At 43.1% G+C, this 20,172-nt stretch overlaps 1 protein-coding gene across 4 annotated transcripts in view; it reads right to left on the bottom strand.

The window, feature by feature from the left end:
• The window catches only part of PTPRK (protein tyrosine phosphatase receptor type K), a 543,822-nt gene extending 524,832 nt beyond the window's left edge, over positions 1–18,990 (bottom strand). For 2 of the 4 annotated variants that reach the window (XM_058676903.1, XM_058676779.1), the window contains exon 1: positions 18,445–18,981. In XM_058676903.1, the coding sequence (XP_058532886.1) occupies positions 18,445–18,541 (97 nt within the window). In that variant the 5' untranslated portion in view covers positions 18,542–18,981. Of the gene's footprint in view, positions 1–18,444 lie in introns of all 4 variants that reach the window. The other 2 variants (XM_058676844.1, XM_058676746.1) reach the window with 2 other exon arrangements.
• Between the last annotated feature and the right edge of the window lie 1,182 nt (positions 18,991–20,172).

Here is a 20,172-nt window from a genome sequence, read left to right as displayed (position 1 = left end):
CCTTGACTTACAATGTAATTATGCCCGAGAAAAAAATCACTGTAAATTGAAAATATCATAAAACAAAAAACATATTTAAGGCATTTCACAGATAAAGCATCACAGCTCAGCCCCTCAGCACAACGGGGAGTATCAACTGTTTACACTCATGACTGGAAGGCTGACTCACAGCCACAGCCTAGCACGGAACAGCACAAGACTGCACCACAGATCACCAGCCCAGGACATGATCTAAATCCCAACGGCAAAGTTTCTACTGAATGTCTTTCACTTCCACACCATCACAACATTTAACTAACATCAAGTTAGGTACCCTCTGTACTACTAAATTCAACATACACAGATACAAAAGCTCTTCTCACCAAAGCAAAACACATACCCAACACATTCACAATCTGCCAATTTCAAGAAACATATCACAATACATATCTGAGTTTCAGACACTAACTTCTTTGTGGGTTGAGTTCAACAAAGACACACAGCACACAGCCATTTCAATTTAGCTTTGCATTAACCCTACAGAATACTTTTCAGAGGACATGGAATAATACTGTTTTACAGAAAAAAAAAACTATAATAGCATGAGATAAAACAACACTCTACCTTTGTCTGCAGAATCAGAAAAAGTTAAATGAGAGAATTTCTAAAATCAAGTACAAGAATCAAGAGTAACTTTATTAACTAAGTAGTTAAAACAATTAAAAGTAACTGATAACTCAGGGTAAATGATAACAAAAGATCATTAAACAAAATGCCAAATTAGGAATACAGTATTATTAAAAAAAGTTTCATATTGTAGAATGCAATTTCTCTACTGCTCAGATAAGAAAAAAATACAGTAACCAATTACATTTTCTTTTTAAAATGTGGCAGGTGTTCAGCCTGGTCGCTAATATTCCGGTTAAGATGTCTCAGTCACAGTGTCTTCTTAAACACGCACCTTCACCTCCGCGCTCCAGCATCCTGCTAATTCAGACCCTGGGAGACAGTGGTGACACTGGATTCCTGAACCTATCCGAGAGATCTAAATGGAGGCCCCAGCTCAGGCATCAAGGGCATCTGGGAAATATACGAGAGGACAGGAGATCCCATTCTCTCTCTCTTTCTGTGCTTTCAAGTAGACATATTTATACATTTCTTAAAAACGGAATACAGGTTTTGTACATATTAAAATCTTACATCCCCAAAAAAAGTCTATCAACGTGACAATGCAGTATTAGTAGATAAAAATCCATTCAATTTTACTAACATTTATTCCAGTATTTCTAAACTACTTAAATACCGAGTACTCTCACGGGACACAAGATATGTGTTCGTATAAGGATTATGCGATAATTTTCAAGCTGTATTTGTTGGAATCCCCTAGACTACTGTGTCATACCGCTGAAAAGATGATGCTTAATGTGAAACATAGTCATAATTCAAAGGCATTGAAAGACTTACCTTCAATACTGGCTTACCCAAGCTCTAAATTCACAGCCCTCAAGGAACACCTGAACAGCCAAGTCTACACACAAGGTGACAGATAACCATCTGTGCACTGGGGAACTCTGAACTGATCTTGAAATCAACTCTTCTTCTCAGGAATTTTCCAGAAATTAAACTGCACAGTGGATGTTCCAATAGCCTTCTGAGGTCAAGGTTGTCTAGCTTTAGCTGGCTATCACGGTGTTGCCAGCCAAACCGCTGCCAACAGATACAACTGAGGCAGCCTTTCTAATACTAACCTTTGATCACTTAGGATTGTCTTCACTTTAAAAAAAGCTGCTATTGTTGAATCTCTCACATTTCTGTTCAAAACCGATGTGTTAAAACCAGCCCTCTCCAGCTACAAGGAATTTAACTACCGAAAAGTTGAGGAATTGTGAACCAGTTGTCTATCACAGCCATTATTCAAAAATCAAATTATTTTAACTTAATTATAGTTACTTATGGTTAAAAACAAGGAATCAAAACTCATCACTTCCTAAATATTTATCATATTCTTGAGGTTATATAGTCTTTCTTATGTCTGTGTTTTAGAGATTATATAACCTGTCACTGTGCCTCTCTTTCCAATTCTGTTCAACAGTGGTGTATTCTGAGTATTCTGAACTCTCCAACATGTTGACACGATGGATATTAACAAATGCTAAAAACATCAAAGTTGCTTTATTTGGGGGAAGAAGGTTGCTCTGTGTGTGTGTGTGTGTGAGTGTGTATGTACTGCAGAGCAGACTGCTGGATATTTACCAACCTCAACATTTCTTTCTTGTTTTACCACGCACTTTATGTGTCCATTCTTGGAAATTTCATTGGTCAGTGAGTTTCCAAACCAGAAAAGCCCAACTAATCACACCACAAGCTGGCAACCATCTTTTCTCCATGTGCTGATGGCATGTCTATTCCACCTCCCACCCTGAATAAATGTTTTTAAATTGCTCGATGCTCTAAGTAACTGTAAGAACCTTAAGTGCAGGAACTCAGTTAATGCTTTCATCTTTCAGCTCTCTGCCCGGCACAAAACAGACACGCACTTAATATTTGTTGAACTTAACCAAATAGAGGTGCTAGAAAGGCGGCAAGCTCTGCCAGGCACATTCTGTTGAAGGAAGAGGCCACAAGCTCACCAGCCTCTCTAACAGGCATCCTAATCAATCGTGTGAATGCACAAATCAATGACTCCTGCCCCAACAAGGTGTTGCTAACAAGAAAAGTGCTAATAATGTAGATGGGCATCACAAGCATCAATAAGTGCTGAAGGATAGTATCTTGGCAGGCTGTCATAAGTTCAAGTCCATTGTCACAATGTACAGAAAAGATATATTCTTTTTGTCGTTGCTCACAAAAACACTTTGGCTAAAGAGAGCTGCTACTCCAACAGCAATACTTGGGGTGACAACAACAATAAGAATCTCTACCTAAAGGGAGAACTCTTGCTGCTTCAAGGCATGAGCCTCTGAGAAGGAAGATGTGAATACAATATCCCACTTTTCTCTCTCACCTACCCTTTACTGACTGTTTTTGAAAGCAATAAGAGCACTATTAACAAAATTGCACGCTTTTTATAAACGGTGTTGGCAGCCGGAGAAGCTTGTGGAATAACAGTGACTGAGTGATAGTGCAGACAACGCACTTATTCCCAATGATGTGTGGACTGAAAACCACAAACAAAGTGGTGCGGACCAGGAATATTCTCAAATGGCTACTTTGTGAAACTGGGAAAGTCAAAAGATTACCTTGCTGATTTTCTGCATTGAAACTAAAAGGATATCCCAGGCTTCTTGGTAAAGAATTAGCAGCAAAGGCTGCAATCCCCTTGCAGATTCTAAGAGATTCTGCCTAAACAACAAGTAATCACAGCACCTGGGATCTGACTCTGCACTCACCTTCCCTCGTCGTGGGTTTCTCCAGTTCCCTAGTTCAGGCAGATTAGAGGTCAGAGTCTGAGTCAGATTGGGTAAAATTTCCAACGTACATCATTATACGTATCTATACTGTCTATTATATGATATGTTCATTCCATATATAGGTCATGCATTTTCTGGCTCAATATACTTTATGTATTATAGCAAACAAGATGGTGCAGTCCACTGCAGTTAACTCAGGGATGGTTCTGGAGCCCAGCACAAACAGGTATGCATCTTCTCTTCTGGAACACCTCTAAATCTAAATCTAGAATGTCACAGAAGTGTGGTGGCTCTATAAACGCTCATTTGACTACAACTATGAAGCTGGTCAGTGTCCCAGAATGACATCTTAGGAAGCTTACTACTTAACCTCACAGGGGTTTATCAAAACACCTGCTACCACCAAAGTCACAAAGACCCTCTTGTTAGCAGTCAGGACACATGCTACAATGTTATGACCGATTAAATATCACATTTCTGTGTGATTCAAGTCTGCAGCGGAAAGAGATTCTATGGAAAGAAACTTAACAAAAATTCAAATATCTAGAGATCTGATAAATAAAGCATAAGGAGAAGGCAATGTTTTTTCAATGAAAACTAGAAGAGATATCATACAAAGCTGTTACAGTTCAAGAAATCTGAGGATTGAGTCGAACATAAAATCCACGTGGACGCTCACACAAGCTTTTCTGTGCACTGACTGGTCAAAGTACAACTCTATAAGTGAGCTAATCTTTGTCAAACATTTAGCCAAATCTCTCCATCATGTGCTAGGCTAATTTTGCACAGTAGACAGTGGTTTGGAAAAGTCTTGGGTTTCTAACAGATTTGAAACTATTTTATTCTTCATAACTCTAAAAAAGGAACCAAAATTGCTCCCCAGAATCCACAGGCAAGGAGTATCCTAACTGCTATTCCCAGCAGACGTGTCTAATGCAATAACGATGCCTTTTGCCATTCATAACCTTAGATGAAACAGTACTTTGGGGGAGTTAAGGATATATCTGTTAATTTTTTTTTTTTTTTTTTTTTTTTTTTTGCTGAATTGTAATTCTTTCAATTCTGCATCTGACTGGGGCTCCTAAATACATTTATTTTATTGGAATGGGTAATTCCTGAAGTGACAGAGATTTTGCTCCTCACCTTTGTCAATTTCCACATTAATCTCATCCCCCAATTTAGACTGCAAATTTTATTTGAGAATAAATCTCTCATGGCTAAGTAGTTTCCTGTATTTCAAAAACATCCCATATCACCCAACCTCAGAAATTTTAAAGTGCATTTTCCAAAGACATTGGGGGTATTCTTTTGCCTAAAACTCAATACTTCTCTCACAGGTATTTAAGCTTCTCTATCCACCATTTTTAGCACTTTGTTGTCATTCAACCTGAGATTCTGATTCTTAGGAATCGGTGTAAATCTGCCTCTTGTTTTCATAAACATTGAATTATATTCTTTGTGGTGTTGCCTGTGGTCTTTGCTCATCAGCATAGTGAGCTGATTTATTTTAGGCATCCTATTATCTCCTCTCAGCTGGTTTTACTTTAAAGTAAAAGACAATGCACTTAGAACAATCTGAAAGATAACAGCATGGGACTGCATACTTTGCAAACATTGATTAATTTAGCCCAGTTATAACGCTGATAACAATAATAATAGCTGAAGTCAATGAATGCTATGAGTGTGCCAGAAACTCTTTTAAAACCAATTTAACTCAATATTCCTCAAAACAAGTATCTGGACAAGACACTTTCAATATTTCATTTTTCAGATGTGGAAACTGAAAGAAAATGTGGAAAGGAAAGGATGGGAACTGTACTCATACTCAAGCAATCGGGCACCAACATTTGTGCTCTTAAACTTTGCTCTCTATACATTCCGAGTAGAGAGCAGCATTGAGTATGCATGCTTGCCACAAAATAACAGAGGCTGGGTTAAAATACACCTCTAGTTTTGAGACTTAGGAATAAGCTGGCAATTTATACTTTTCTAACAAAACAAAAAAAAAACACCGTGCACGTCCTCAAAATGACTTCTTTCCTGAACTCACATGCTGAAGGTCACATGGACCTTCTTCAAGATAGAAGTTAGAAACCTCCGTTTCCTGGTAAAAATAATGCCAAGGTTTAAAAGTCAATAATATCAGAGCAGGTGCTTGGCCCACAGCCTCAGATACCACATCTACTATCAGAGTGCCTGTTCAAACTTTGGCTTCGCATCCCACTCCAGTTAACCTCTGCAAATGCACACCCTGGGAGGCAGTTCTGAACCCACCTGAGGCGACTGTGGGTTTTGGGGAGAGTAAGACAAGGGTGGGAAGAGAATTCTCTTTGTCTGTCTGCCTCTCTCTGTCTCAATTTCTCCCTCTCCTTTTCAAACAAAAAGAAAAGCAGTTTTGTGTTTTCCCTTTCATAATGATTGACCAAAGCACCACACAGTAAATTTGTTCTGTTACTAGGGTGGCCTCTACGCTGGCCTCTGGTTTCCTTCCCTAGGGAACGTCCTCTGCTCAGGACAATGGGTTTCACAGCAACAGCGGCAGAGGGAAAGCTGATCAAAGTCCAGGCACCGAGGCAGTGCAAGAGCAGCTGTAGGTCACAGCAAATAAGAATCTGCAGGCTAACAACCAGGGACTCTGCCTATCAATGCACAGGTGCAGAACGTTGACCTATATTGTCGGTAATGTAAGGCACCTCCTCAACCTCCCAGAGCTCTCCAGAAATCACTGTGTGCTCTGCTCTCTGCCAGCTCAGCTTTGTTTACACTTTGGATTACACAATTTTGAGAAATTCCACTTGGTGGAATTTTACTATCATTGTGGCAATTTGTGCTTAATTCATTTCCAGTAGACTTTTTTTTTAATGTAGCCTTAAGGCCATGGAAAGACTGCTGATGGGCTGGAATTATCCTAGGCAAGGTGGACCAGGAAACAAAAAGAAACAGATTAAGCATGGAGACGTGCCAAGCCACAAGGGTATGGTCAGTTACAAGATAGCCCCAGCATTCACCTGGGAATCACTAACTGTGGAACTGTGCAAATGTTACCACTCCTTAGCTCATAAAACATGCATGCTTGGGAAACATAGTGGCAAGGTCTGCCTTGTCTGCTGTTATCCGCAGGCCCTGACACAGCCCTGCCACACAGCACACACATGCACAAAGAGCTGTGGAATAAAAAATAAAGCAAGGGATATAAAATCATAAGTGTACTCTGAGAAATGAACCAAACCGAGATGGCAAGAGCATGTTCTACCTCTCCATGAAAATATCCAAAAAGAAAAAGGAAACACGGGCCAGGCATTTGATACAGCAGTAAAGATACTGCTTGGGATGCCTACATCCCATCCTATAGCAACAAGTCCTAACACACTCAAACACCCCTAACACATACCATCAAAGCATCAGTTCCTCTCTGAAGTAAGTGGCAACCATCCCTTGCACTTCATTTTTTTAAAAGATGTACTTATTTTTATTTGAAAGTCAGATTTACAGAAAGAGGAGAGACAGAAAGATTTTCCATCAGCTGTTCCACTCCCCAAGTGGCCGCATCGGCTGTAGCTAAACCAATCCAGGGCCAGGAACCAGAAGTTTCTTCCAGGTCTCCCTCACGGGTGCAGGATCCCAAGGCTTTGGGCCATCCTCCACTGCTTTCCCAGGCCACAAGCAGGGAGCTGCAAGGGAAGTGGAACGGCCAGAATATAAACCAGTCCCCAGGTGGGATCCCAGTGCATCCAAGGTAAGAATTTCAGCCACTAGACTACTGCACTGGCCCACACCAGATAGATTTTTCCAGAGTACTTAGATGTATGTTTTTACAAAAAAAGCAGTGATAACGAACACTACATGGCAATCTATTCCAACCTAGCCAAGTTACTAAGGGAAATTATGACCAACTTCATCACTCAAGACTCACAACTGACACATATCAATGGAACAGGGGAAAAAAGCTAGGTGCGCACAGGGAATAAATGCTACTTTACTAAGTTCTTTAAGAAAATAGACAAACATTTGTGAAAACAATACTCCAGTGACAGAGGGAAGCATCATGAAGTCAAAAAGCCTTCCTCTGTCACCACTGTCCTCACCCCTACACGCCAGGCTAGCTGTTGTGGCCACAAAGGGGCCAGTGTGGACCACAGAGATGCCTGAGGATGCTCCATGGCCTAAAAGTCACAGCCATGGTCACCAGGCAAACCCAGTCTTAGGGCACTAGCACGGACATGTATCCAAGACAGGCTGTGTAAATTTCCCTTTACAAGAAAAACATAGCTGGAAAAACAGTTGTTACTTGTCTGCGTATTATTCGTTACTTAGAATCCCAAGAATATATCTTACAACAAAATCCCCACATGCTCAGATAAGCATAAAACAGATGGAGCAGAGATTAGGTGATCAGAATTATAAGCAAATTCACATTCAACTGTTGCATTTTTCAAACTTAGTTTTCAAAACTAGAGTTAGTAGGTTTCTCTTTCAACTAGTTTACCCTTTGCCTTCTATAACCAGAAAAAAAAAAAAAGGCGCCAACAGGAATACCATTGCATGCATGCACAAGCGAGTATAAACAAATTTTATAAAATACCTTAAAACCAAACAGTTGTCTAAGATAATCTCTTTCATTCATAAACATATATAGCCACCTTGTATTTCTATTAATGAGCTAATCAAACCAGGATTCAAGTCAGGTTCCTATTTGCAAACAGTATTTTAGAAATTCAGAATGCAAAACAAAATGATTACAGAAGATCTTAAGTAATAATTATCTATTTCAATTCCTAATAAGCAAAATGTCACATATGTAGTAACAACACTTGAGTATAAATTAAAACCTAGATTTTGAGTTCAAGTTCTGCCAAGCTGTATAACTCTAGTCAAATGACAGAAAACGAAGGCGTCATTAGTTTAATGTTAGGCTTAGTCATTACTGAAGCAAATAAAATGATGAAAATAATAAAATGCCTGTTTCATTGCAAAGCTTAAACAGTAGACAAAAAATAAACATCCACTGGATTTGTAACGCACACAAATTCACCAGACACATGTTGCCTCTCTCCTCTCTTCCTGCTCTCCCTTTCTTCCCTTAGATGAAGGTTCAGACCACAACAAGCTTTCCTGGTGTCACAACCCAGTGGTCCAGAATAGAACATCATCTGCTCCAACTCTCATTTTCCCACGACTTCCTGTTCTCCTCTGAAGAAAGATGCATTCCCTCACGTTTTATATTGCTGCGCCAATCTTTTTCAACTCCAACTCCAGCAACTAAACTGCAGTTTGGTTGTATTTCTAAAACCCATCTCTGTATGCATCAACAATTGCCTGTCTGGGAATCTTCAGCTTTCCTCATCAGTCCAGGTAACCAGGGCCAGGGCAGGGATCTGGGGCTGAGCTCTGAATACTGGACAACGCCAATCCACATCATCTCCCTGCCAGACGGTCATAGCTTCAGGGACTGCGCACGTGATCCACTGGCTCCCAGCACATGAGCCTCTCTCTGGACTCTTCAGGCAATTCACATTTCAATGGTGGATATGCATCCTGTGAGGTGGGAACTGCCATTTGCCTCCACATGGAATCTAAGAATGTCCAGCCTTACCAGGAGCTAAATGGAGCAGGCAGAGAGAGATCACTCCCCATTATAAGAACGTGTACTTCTAAATCAGTCTCCTTCCCATCTGTCAGCTACACGTGATGTTAAATTCCTCTTCTGTTGTCACTCATCTGAGCTAAATTCTCACAAAGACACTGTCTCCCCCTACACATCTAATCATTTCACTGATGTGTATGCATTATGAACAAATCCTGGCTCACCTAGTTTGTCACAAACTCAGCTTGAGGCAAGTTCATATTCAACTTCTCTAGGCTTCACTCTGTAACGTGAAGATGATTCCTATTTTTGAAGGATTAGAAATTACATTACACATGGATCCTATGGCCTGGTAGGTCAAAAGTTCTCAATCAGTGTCAGCTCCTTTGGTGGTTCATGCCACTATTTGCGTGGTGGTGGGGGAGGGACTCTCCTCTCCAACATGGGAGAGAATAAATGAAACAGCTGATTGCTGCAAGAATAAAGAAGTGGAGACAATCAGAGCAAGGCTGTAAAATCCGGAGGAAAATTAGGAAAAGTCATGAGACAACACTGCAACCTCACAGCTCGTGAAGAATAGGTAAGTCCCTTTCTGAGCTCACCATTGTAGGAGCTCCTCCAACAGCAACTTGTCCATTCAACCACTGTGTTGAAGAACCATTCTCTGATATACTGACATGGAAACACACTGATGGCAATTTAGCTGTTCGCCACACAAATATATGGTTTTTTGTATTTCAAACAACATAAGCTAAGCAGCCTTGCATTTACAGTAGCTAAAATGCAGAGAATGCCACTGCTGTTTCTTATTCTCAAACTCCAGCTGCTGATATCACAATACGACCAACTATTAAGGCTTAACATTAATTTATACTTCTTGTTTTTCATTAGTCTCTCCGATAACCATGCCATTATGCCAGCATTTTCTGAATCACTAGCGAATGGCAAAAACAAATGTACCAGTTGTGATCTAATCAGAGACTTCACTGTTGAAACAGCTAGCAAAAGTAGACACATTTAGAATCGCAAATGGATAACAAAAACGCTTACAGGCTCATTAATAAGAAGGCAATTAGGTCTTCTGGGGAAATTCGTTTTCAAAAAGAAATGTGAAAGCAAGCTATAAAATGCAAGTAAAATTGTGTTTTGACATGAATAGTGTACACTGTCTGTTACATCATAATTTTTCTCCCGAGAAAATTGAAAAGAATATCTGTTCTTAAGTACGAACACAAAAGACAGTAAAAGAATATTATTGTTACTTAATGGATTCCACCTGCAAACTCCCATTCACTAAATCTGACATCCTAAAAATGAACTTATTAGAAAGACTTTAAATTACACTTCTGGGGAAAGAGTACTATGAACTAAAGTACTATAGAGACTGCTACCCAGGAATGTTAGAGGAAATAGTGTTTCTGTACCAATACAAAACACGTTAGGTAGAAAAAAAAACTGCATCTATCAAATCATACTACAAATTGCACATTTTCTCTTTTTTTTAAGATTTATTTATCTTTATTGGAAAATCCGATTTACACAGAGAGGGAGAGACAAAGAGAAAAATTTTCCATCTGATGTTCCACTCCCCAAGTGGCTGCAACAGCTGGAGCTGAGCCAATCCAAAGCCAGGAGCAGGAGCCTCTTCCAGGTCTCCCACACGGGTGCAGGGTCCCAAGGCTTTGGGCCATTCTCCACTGCTTTCCCAGGCCACAGGCCGGGAGCTGGATAGGAAGTAGAGCATCCAGGATATTAAATGGCATCCACAGAGGATCCTGGAGCATACAAGCCTAGGACCTTAGTCACTACTCTATCACACTGGGCCTAAATACGACGTTTACTTTTTAAAAATTCTTACACTAGATATTCACAATCAAACTATATACCCTTAATTATTTTCCTATAAAATGATATTTCAGGGGCAGCACAGTGGCTCAACAAAGTAATCTTCCATCTGCAAGCACCAGCATCCCACATGGGCACCAGTTCATCCTAGCTGCCTCACTTCCAATCCTGCTGATGGCCTAGGAAAGCTGCAGAGCATGGACCAGGTCCTTGAGCCCCTGCACTCACATGAGAGACCTAGAAGAAGCTTCTGGCTCCTGGCTTCAGGACAGGTCAGCTCAGCTGTGGCCACTGCGGCCAGTTGGGGAGTGAATCAGTAGATGAAAGATCTTTAAAACAAACAAATAAAATCTGCAAAATTATGATACTTTTAAATCATTTGAGTGTTCTTTTTTTTTTTTTTTGAAGATGTATACATTTGCCTTGAATTTCAGAGTTAAAGGAAGAAAGCAAGAGACAGGGAGACAGAGCTCCCATCTACTGGTTCACTACCCAAATAGCTGCAGCTACCAGAGCTGGCCCTGGCTGAGGCAGGAGCGCAGGAGCCAAGAGCTCTGTCTCCCACATGGTTGGCAGGGGGCAAACCACTTAGGACATCTTCCATTGCTTTTCCTAGGCTGTAAACACGGAGTTGGGTCAGACGTGCAACAATTAGAAAATGAAGTGGCTTCCATGTGGTATACCAACATTGCAAGCAACAGCTTTTCCCACTATACCACGGAAAACCAGTCCCCAGAGTGTCACCTTTTAAAAACCTGTATGATACTGTCGTTTTGATATGTCAAAGTAAAAATTGATAAGTACAAATCCTCAGACATTTGTCTCATGTCATAATTAATCCTTCACAACACTCTCATATTTCTACAGCAACATGCAATTAGCAGTCTTTTAAAACTCAGCTGTCCTTGACATAAAGCGGTGTTTCTGAAAATGAAATGTTCAAGGAAGTTACATAAGGTTTTCATTAAAACGCACATTCAGAGTGGAGTCTGATAACAGACCCTCACAGGTTCCCAGGGGAGATGGAAGCTGCTGGCCCAAAGGTCACAATTCAAGGGGCAGAATTCCACAGTACCATGAAGTGGAAGAAGCCAAGGATCCAGAAGATTTGCAGCCATCAATCCTGCGGTGAGTGTGAGAGTCCCAAACGGCCTCCTTCTCCACTCAGGAATTTGCTGAGTGGTCTAAGGCACATCACATCAGATAACTGTGATCAGTCTTCCACCACGCAGCTGCTAGGTCACCCCACCATGCTACAAAGATGAGGGGAATTTCTGTCGCTGATCAGCTGCTGCCTTGGACAGAGTCTGGACAGTCAAACTCCACACAGCTGGGTAAGGAACAGACTGCATTGGGAAGGGCTGCTATAAATAGACACCAATCTAGGGGAAGATTTCTTACTTCTGTGTTAAAATCAAGGCAAAGTTTACGAGTATGATATAGACAACATACTCCATTCATGTTCCATCTCCATTACCCCATCTATGAAATAGGAATATCAGTGATCTATTTTCAATACTTCGTCCAAAAATACAATGGAGTTTTCTTTTTAATATTTATTTATATTTATTAGAAAGACAGATACACAGAGAGAAGGAGAGACAGAGAGAAAGATCTTCCACTGGCTAGTCCATTCCTCCTAGGGCCACAACACCTATAGCTGTGCTGAGCTGATCCAAAGCAAGGAGCCTCCCCATGTTTTCCATGCAGGGATGTCTTCCACAAGGTGCAACGTCCCAAAGCTTTGGGCTGTCTTCCATTGCTTTTCCCAGCCCATTAACAGGAAGCTGCATGGGAAGAGGAGCAGCTAGGATATGAACCAGCATCCATTTGGGATGCCAGCACTTGCAGGCTGAGGATTAGGCAATCAAGCCATGGCACCAGCCCCAACAATAGTTTCTATCCATCTCCAGATAGCATTCGCTTTCCATCTAACCTGAGTCTTTTTAGGATTAAGTACTATCACTGTTACGGTATGAAACTGCAAGAATACATTCACACATACATTCACAAATACATATCCATCTAGCTCTCAGGATTCTCAAGAAAAGAAGTACAAATAAGCTCAAACTATTTTGTTTGGCTTTGTTTCTGAATTCCTCTTATTAAAACATCCTAGCATGTCACTTGTAGAAGCTTACAGCCAGCACCATTCATCATTTTTATTAACACAACTCTACAATCATACCAAGTGGAAACAGAGTATTTCATTTAGGACCAGTTAATGTGCTCTTAAAACAACTGTAAGTGGCAAAATAAGCCACTTGAGACTGCTAGGGATTAGGTACATACACACAGCACAGTGCCCAGCACTCCAACCAAGTGGAGTGGGAACTGGCCTTGTTCCATAGTAGGATCAATGTGATCAACGCATCCCCAGCCTAACATTTTCCCAGAATCTCACCATTCTGAAAAGCTTCACATGATGATGTAAAGTACGTGAATCCCATTTTTATTACTGAAATATTAACTACAAATCACAAGAATTCTCTCAACAATAGAAAAATAAACAAGTCTCAACTGAATTTTCCTGAAACTTAGAAAACCTCTTAAACCTCTTAAATCCCCAATAACAAACATTGGAGCACACTATTTTTTAAAGTTTCCTAAGGCATAGTTTCATGTAATTTATCTCTTATGCCCCCAAAAATCAAGCACCATCTTCTATCCCTATTTTACAAATAAGTAGCTTTAAGTCCCTGACTTATTCAGAGACAAATAAGTAAGATTATCCCACAGATTAGCAAGTTTAAAAGATTATCCCACAGATAAGCAAGTTTGCTTCTGGTTTCAACTGAAATCAAAATTAGGTTGATTGATACATTATTCACTTACTTTACAATCAAATACCATTTTAAAACACAATCATGGATTGATATGTCTTGTACTATTTTTCAGTAACCATGACAAACAGCATGAGTTTGGATGAAAAAAACAAGACATGTTCAAAAGCAATTACAACCTTTTTAGGAAAAGAGAAACACCATTTGAGAAAGGAACACCAACCAGAGACATATGATCAAAGGTAAAGTCTGAGAGGCATACACAGAGGAAAACGTTTGCATCGACAGAATATGAAATGAATGCATTTGGACAAAGGCAAAGGCTGATTCCAAAAAACAGCCCAAAAATAGGGCAGTTTGCCTCTTTTGACAATTAAAAGATCAAATACATACACACACATTTATACACAGAATCCTTATATTCCTTCTTTTGTCTTTGATATTTCCTGCTCTCAGTTTTCCACTGTTCTTCCTCCAGGCTCCATAAACAGCAAAGAGAACCACAGTGAGCATAGCTTACCCTGTCCTGAATACCACCTTGAGTGGATCAACACTGTCTCCATGTAGAATCAAATTACGTGAATTAAACATTCTTTCAAAGATTACAACATATATTACACTATCCTTGCCAGAAATATAAGGTTTGGTGAGACAACTGGCAAGGACTTGGAGTAGAGCATGAGTCATATTTTCAGTTTTTTAAGAACACATCAAAAGAGATCAGTGAAAAACAAAAAGGCTGTGATTTTGTGTCTGTGTCCTTGGAGTTCTGTTGGTGCTACCAGACAAGTGGGGGGGGGGGCGTGTGGGAGAGGGGCAGTGTGGCAGAGGGGTTGATTTATTTTTCAAATTCATATTCATGAACACAGAGAGAAGAGCTGTCAGCAGCATTCATGCCAGGGCCCAAATAGCATCCACACTTGCCTCTTCCCGTCTGGCCAGGCCAGACACAAAGTCACCTACCCCTCGCAATCCAGAAACACCAATAGCCAGATTTAAGGGGACACATGAGAGAAAAGCCCATCCCAGATATGGCCAGTCACATACCATTTCTGATGAACAGAATGCATTTTCAATAATCTCACCAAAGGACCCTGGCCAATAAACACAGAAAACTAAAAGACAAGCCGGGCACAAAGGTACCTCCCTAGCAGGTAATCCATAGAAGTCAAATTATTTCCAAACACAGACAGACAATAGTGGGATGCAGGAAAAGTGGCACTGCTGGGTCAGGCTGCAAGGTCCTAAGGGATCAACAGTTTGCCGTGTCAGGGAGTACATTCAAGGCGGGGTCTAAGGCAGCATCCCAGGCTCACCTCACACCAGAGAGACAACAGTCCCCCTCCAGGTCATGGATAAGACTGCATCTAAAAGCTATATATTGTTCTCTGCATGGAGATGAGAGGGCTGAATCAACAGTTGAACAAACAGCTAAACAAAAAGACTAAAGATATAGCTTTTCCGCAATTAGCATACCACGAATGCTAATAGCAAGTCAGTCCACAGGTTGAACTCAAGTAAGGATTTACACGCAGCAGGCAAAAACAAAATTTTTGAAGCATAACTTCTCTTGTTACACTGATAAGATTATGGTCTGGCTAATCCAGGACATTTATGTTTAACGTTGATTAAAATGAACGACAGCCAGTGTGAATCATACCCACCTTCATAAACACAAACCTTGTACAGCCTGTACTCAGTGGCACTAGAGTTCAGGGGCAATACACAGTGGAACTGGGAGGAAGGCAGCTGGGCCACACATTATCTGAGATGATGACACCCCTGAGAGCTGCAGCCTGCTTTACAATCCACAGGACTAGTACACATAAATTACTTCACTGAATCCTCATAAAACCAGGGGGAAAAGTAGGACAGGAATTGCTATCTCCACTTTACAGATGGGAAAGTTGAGGCACCTCATCTCTGATGGGTTTCTATCACTCATCGTGGTTCCACTTCAGAAAACTTTCTTATGTTATGATAGCAGAGATGGCAGTTATGTAACCCAGAGAACGAAAACTCGGTGTCTGGATGTATACCTTTGATGCAGTTTCTCCTGACATATAACACACACACACACACACCCCTGATTTGCCATTGAAGGGCCAGGTTAAGACTATAAGCGTGAGGTTTTCAGTAAGTTCTGGTTTTAAAGAGGTATGCCATGCAGCAGTTTTACAATCTGACTCCCAAAGCTCAGAGGAAAAAAGCCCAAGAATGAAAATTCTTAGATTGGTGGTTTTTTTAAAAAGCAGACTAAGTAGATGACACCTAAGTGTCCAGCAATTGGCAGTTTTTCAAATTCACTTCTGAAAATCATTTCATTAGGAACCACTTGGTCATATCCAAAAGTGGTGAACTGGACTTAACGTGATGTGAAACACACATGGAACAGGAACTGCTGTTTTAAGATTCTGAAAGTGAACATGTCTTTGACTTTTAAAGCTTACTTGAATTTCTGAAAACAAATAAAAGCCATTCATTTAAACCAGAAAGCCACAGGAATGTATCACCTATCTCCAAAGTCTTTGCAACAAACCTGTAACTGAATAAACATTAGACTGTAAAATAATTAATGATACCTAAAAAATAGTTATAAACTTAATTTATGGTTAAAGGTAGATCCACAATCTGACTCTACAATCTAGGCGCAAAAGGCCATCAATCTGAGGCATAGCCATGAATCCTAAAAACGACAAAAATCTCGAAATACAAGATTCATATGTATTAGAACTACACATTCCCTTCTTCAAATATCCCACAGAGTCAAAATTTTTTACTTTGTCACAACAGAAAGGCTGGGCATGTTGATTTAAACTACTTAGAAGTGGAAGTCTAGAACACAATTGTTCATTCAAGACATCTAGACTCCAGGTATCAGCGAAGCGCATCTGTAACATCGTGCTGGAGGAAATTTAATATTCACTTATTCATCCAAGGGTAAATAACATTTCAGAAAAGGGAAAGTTTCTTCACGACCAAAATACATCCACCAACTACAGAGGCATTAATTGCTGCAGCTTTAGGTTGCATGTAAATTGAATCACGCACTGGTGGAGTTGAAACTTTCAATTAACCAACTACATGCCTCTTCGAGCGTGGGCTCTCCGTGCAGTGAGAAACACTGCAGAAATCAATACTCACTCCAACCTGCCCGCATATAATGAGCTACATCAAGCACGCTTCCAATCCTATCGGGCTTTGTATGTCACAGAGGCACGCGGCAACGTTCACTCCAGAGAGAATTAAATTAAACCATGGGCTCATTCATTGCAAAGAGTGGCTGCCCTCTGCATACATCACACATACACACGGCTTTTCTGTGTGTGCTGTCATATCTGCCTGGGCGTACAACACAAGCTGCCACCTGAATCTGTTGTCTAAGTCCTTTTATAGTTCTCCGGAGGTGGGGAAGGGGGGGGGTACGGCGGAGGGGGAGAGGCGTGATGGAAGACAAACAAAAGATTACTCCGGAAAACAATGTGAGTTTACTTCCAGGGAAACAGAGTAGCCACAACATCGTGGGGAAACTGTCAAGTCCAAAGTTATTTTCTCCACGTTCTGAGGCCTCAACCAGGAGCACGGATGTCGCTTTTCCTGCCTTCTGGATTACCCTCTAGGCCACCTCTAACCTCTTCGTCTGGCCCGCCAGCCACAATGGCTCCCTAACCTCGCCAAACTGGGTGTGGTGGCCAGAAAAGTTTTCAGGACAGGCAGGAGGCAGACGAGCGTCCCGGGGCCCGCTCGCTAGCGTCCACCTGGCGAAACTTCAGAGGCCCCATTGGAAGAAAACGCCAGAGCCAACCAATCTCCGGGAAGAAACACGAAACTGGAAGGGAACGGAACCGAGGATTGTGCTGGGAGAGCCAGGGTTCACCGACTTCTCCAAGTGGCTGGACAGGGAACTCCAAGGACACCACCTGAGGTACCGTTCCCCAGACCTCTCCGGGAGTTCTGGCGGGTAGCAGCCGTCCACAGCCCCGGTGACCCAGGCAGGCTCTGGGAAGTGCTGGCCAGCTTCGCGGCGGTTCTGCCAGACAAACGGGCTCCGTGGCGCTGGGTCGGGCTTCCCCGACCCGGCGGGCGTCCAGACCTGGCTGCCCAGGAGTGCTGAGCACCGGATCCTTAGGATCGCATTTCAAAATACCGCGCACTGCTCTGCCAGAACACTAGGAAGAGACTCCAAGCGGCGACCCAGCCCACGGGGCGAGCCCAGCAGAGATTTGGAGCTGGTAGAGGAGAAGGAGGACTCGGGGAGGGACAGGGAAGGAGTTGGACGATAGTCCGGGGCGGTTATTCCCGGGACAAAAAGCACCTGGCAAAGCGCGCCCAGGGCTGCCGCTTCTCGTGTCCACACTACCGACAATGGCTTCCCGGGGAATTCTCCTGAGCACTCCAGGGACAGAAAGCAACAAGCCTGAGCCGCGAGCGACAGAGTAGCTGCGTTCAGGGTCCCAGCTACTTTTTCTTTCTCTCCCCTCACGAAGCGGGACAGGCTGTTTAGGACGCCGAGTCCACCAGCTGCCCCCACAAGAAGCCTAGTCTCTAAGCAGCCTGCGCCCCCAGCGCGCTACAAGGAGGAACAATGGGTGGCAAAGACCAAAGTTACCTGCGCCAAGTGGCGCCTGGTCCGCTGCCCCACGTCCCACCTGGCCCAAACTCCAGGGACATCCCGCCCTCGAACCAGAGTCCTCCCCCCCACTCCACCGTCCCGGGGCCGCCAAAGTTGCCTCCAGATCCTAGCTCCAAACGCAAGCGAGGACCGAGCTTCCTAGTCCTAGTCAGCCTTGGGCTGGGGTGCACCCGCCGGGGCTCCGCAACGCCTCATCCTCCGGTCACTCACCTGCGGAGAACTGGCCTTGGGCAGACCCCAAGAAGAGCCAAGACGAGAGGAACCAGAGCGCCAGGAACGCGGGCAGCGCCGCCGCCGCTGCTTCCATGTCGAGTTTGGGAGAAGTTTCAAGCAGCTTTGCAAAGCGCTGCGGGGAGGGGAGGAATCGCGGCGAAAGCCGCGCCTGAGGTGCACGCCGGGCAGCTCCCGCGTTGAGGGCGGCAGTCCACCACCGCCCTCCCGCACTTTTTCCCTCCTGCGCGGTCGCCAAACTACCTCGGAGGCGAAAGAGTGGCCGGCCGGCCACGGCGCCTGCTCTCCATGCTCCGCCGAGGCTGCTCCTGGTAGTCAAGAGTTACTTTGCTCGGGGAGGGCCGGGGGCGGAGCCGGGGTGACGTCGCCCGGCGGGCTCCGGGAGCTTCTGAGGAATGCGGGCTCGGGCTCGGCGCCGCCGCCTCGAGCCGGAGAGACGCGCGCCAGCCCCGGCCGCGCGCCCCGCTCCCCGCGCCGCCTTTGTTCGCCGCGCGGACCCCGCCGCCTGCGCCTGCTGGCGGACTGCGAGCGGGAAAGCGGATCCGGCGCGGCTCGCTGGCCTGTGCCAGAAGTCGGAGTTTGAGAGACGAGTTTGGTAAGCAGGGAAGCCGGACCTGTGTAGGCGAGCGCAGAGCACAGCCGCCGCCCGAGGACAGGCGACGGACGGCTAGGTCCCCCAGGTGCGGGTCCCAGGAGCGGCTGGTGGGAAGATAGGGGAGTGTAGAAGCGCTCTGAGGAAGTACTCCTCTGCCGAGAGAACTCAGTTCCTTGTTCACGTAATCAGAAATCATCTCAACCCCGTAGGAAATGCATTGTTCCGTCTGCATGTCATAAATAAAATTTGAACCCGAATAAACGTTCGGTAACTTTCCAGTATAGACAGCTGGCGAGTCTCTGGTCTGGTTTATTTGTCATTCGGCGAATAGTTTGAATGGATGCCCCGCTTCGCTGACTTTGCTTGTTGTTCTGAAACCTTCTGGCCTCTTGCTGATCCTTCCCTCACCTAGGAATGGCCTCAGATGGAGTAGAGGCGGGTTTATGGTTTTGGTTTTCTTATCTGCCAATTAGTTAAGATATCAGTGTTTAACAAAAGGGTTTTACGCCAACATTGAAAACAGCAGCGAATGAGTCATCGGGAGCAACATGATGCTATCTGTGACATTGGAGTGCTTTACAGTTTGCTCCTTCGGAGGCAGCTTGAAGTGGGTTCACCATATGCCAACCTTACTGGCTTCCAGGATAGTGCTATATATGGCTTATTTTATTCATTTTCCCATAACATTACAACCAAGTGCTCTCGGTGAAATATAACCGTGGTTTATATTCAGAATCATGTCATGGATACAATAGTCTGTTGATTGACATCTGTCAGTTGCTCAAGCATCTTCTCTTTAGCCTTTGCGAATCAAGACAATGTGCAATTCACTGAGACATAACAGTCACATAGTTTACCAAGCACCATCGCCCTTTGCTAGAATATATGCTCTCAATGACCAGACTTAGGACAGAACCGGGAGTATAAGGGAAAATACACAAAGCATGTACTATATACATTATTCTTGACTATAGATATGGTATATACATATCTATAGTCAAGAATAATAGTTTGAACAGAATTTGGAGTCTCAAAGAGTTTGCTCATTCATTCAACACTTGTCAACTCAATTCAACATACTTGAGTTCATCCTTAGGGGGCAATGTAGATTT

This window comes from Ochotona princeps, chromosome 1, assembly GCF_030435755.1.
Source record: "Ochotona princeps isolate mOchPri1 chromosome 1, mOchPri1.hap1, whole genome shotgun sequence".
NCBI lineage: Eukaryota > Metazoa > Chordata > Mammalia > Lagomorpha > Ochotonidae > Ochotona > Ochotona princeps.
This window is presented reverse-complemented; position numbering and strand designations above follow the sequence as displayed.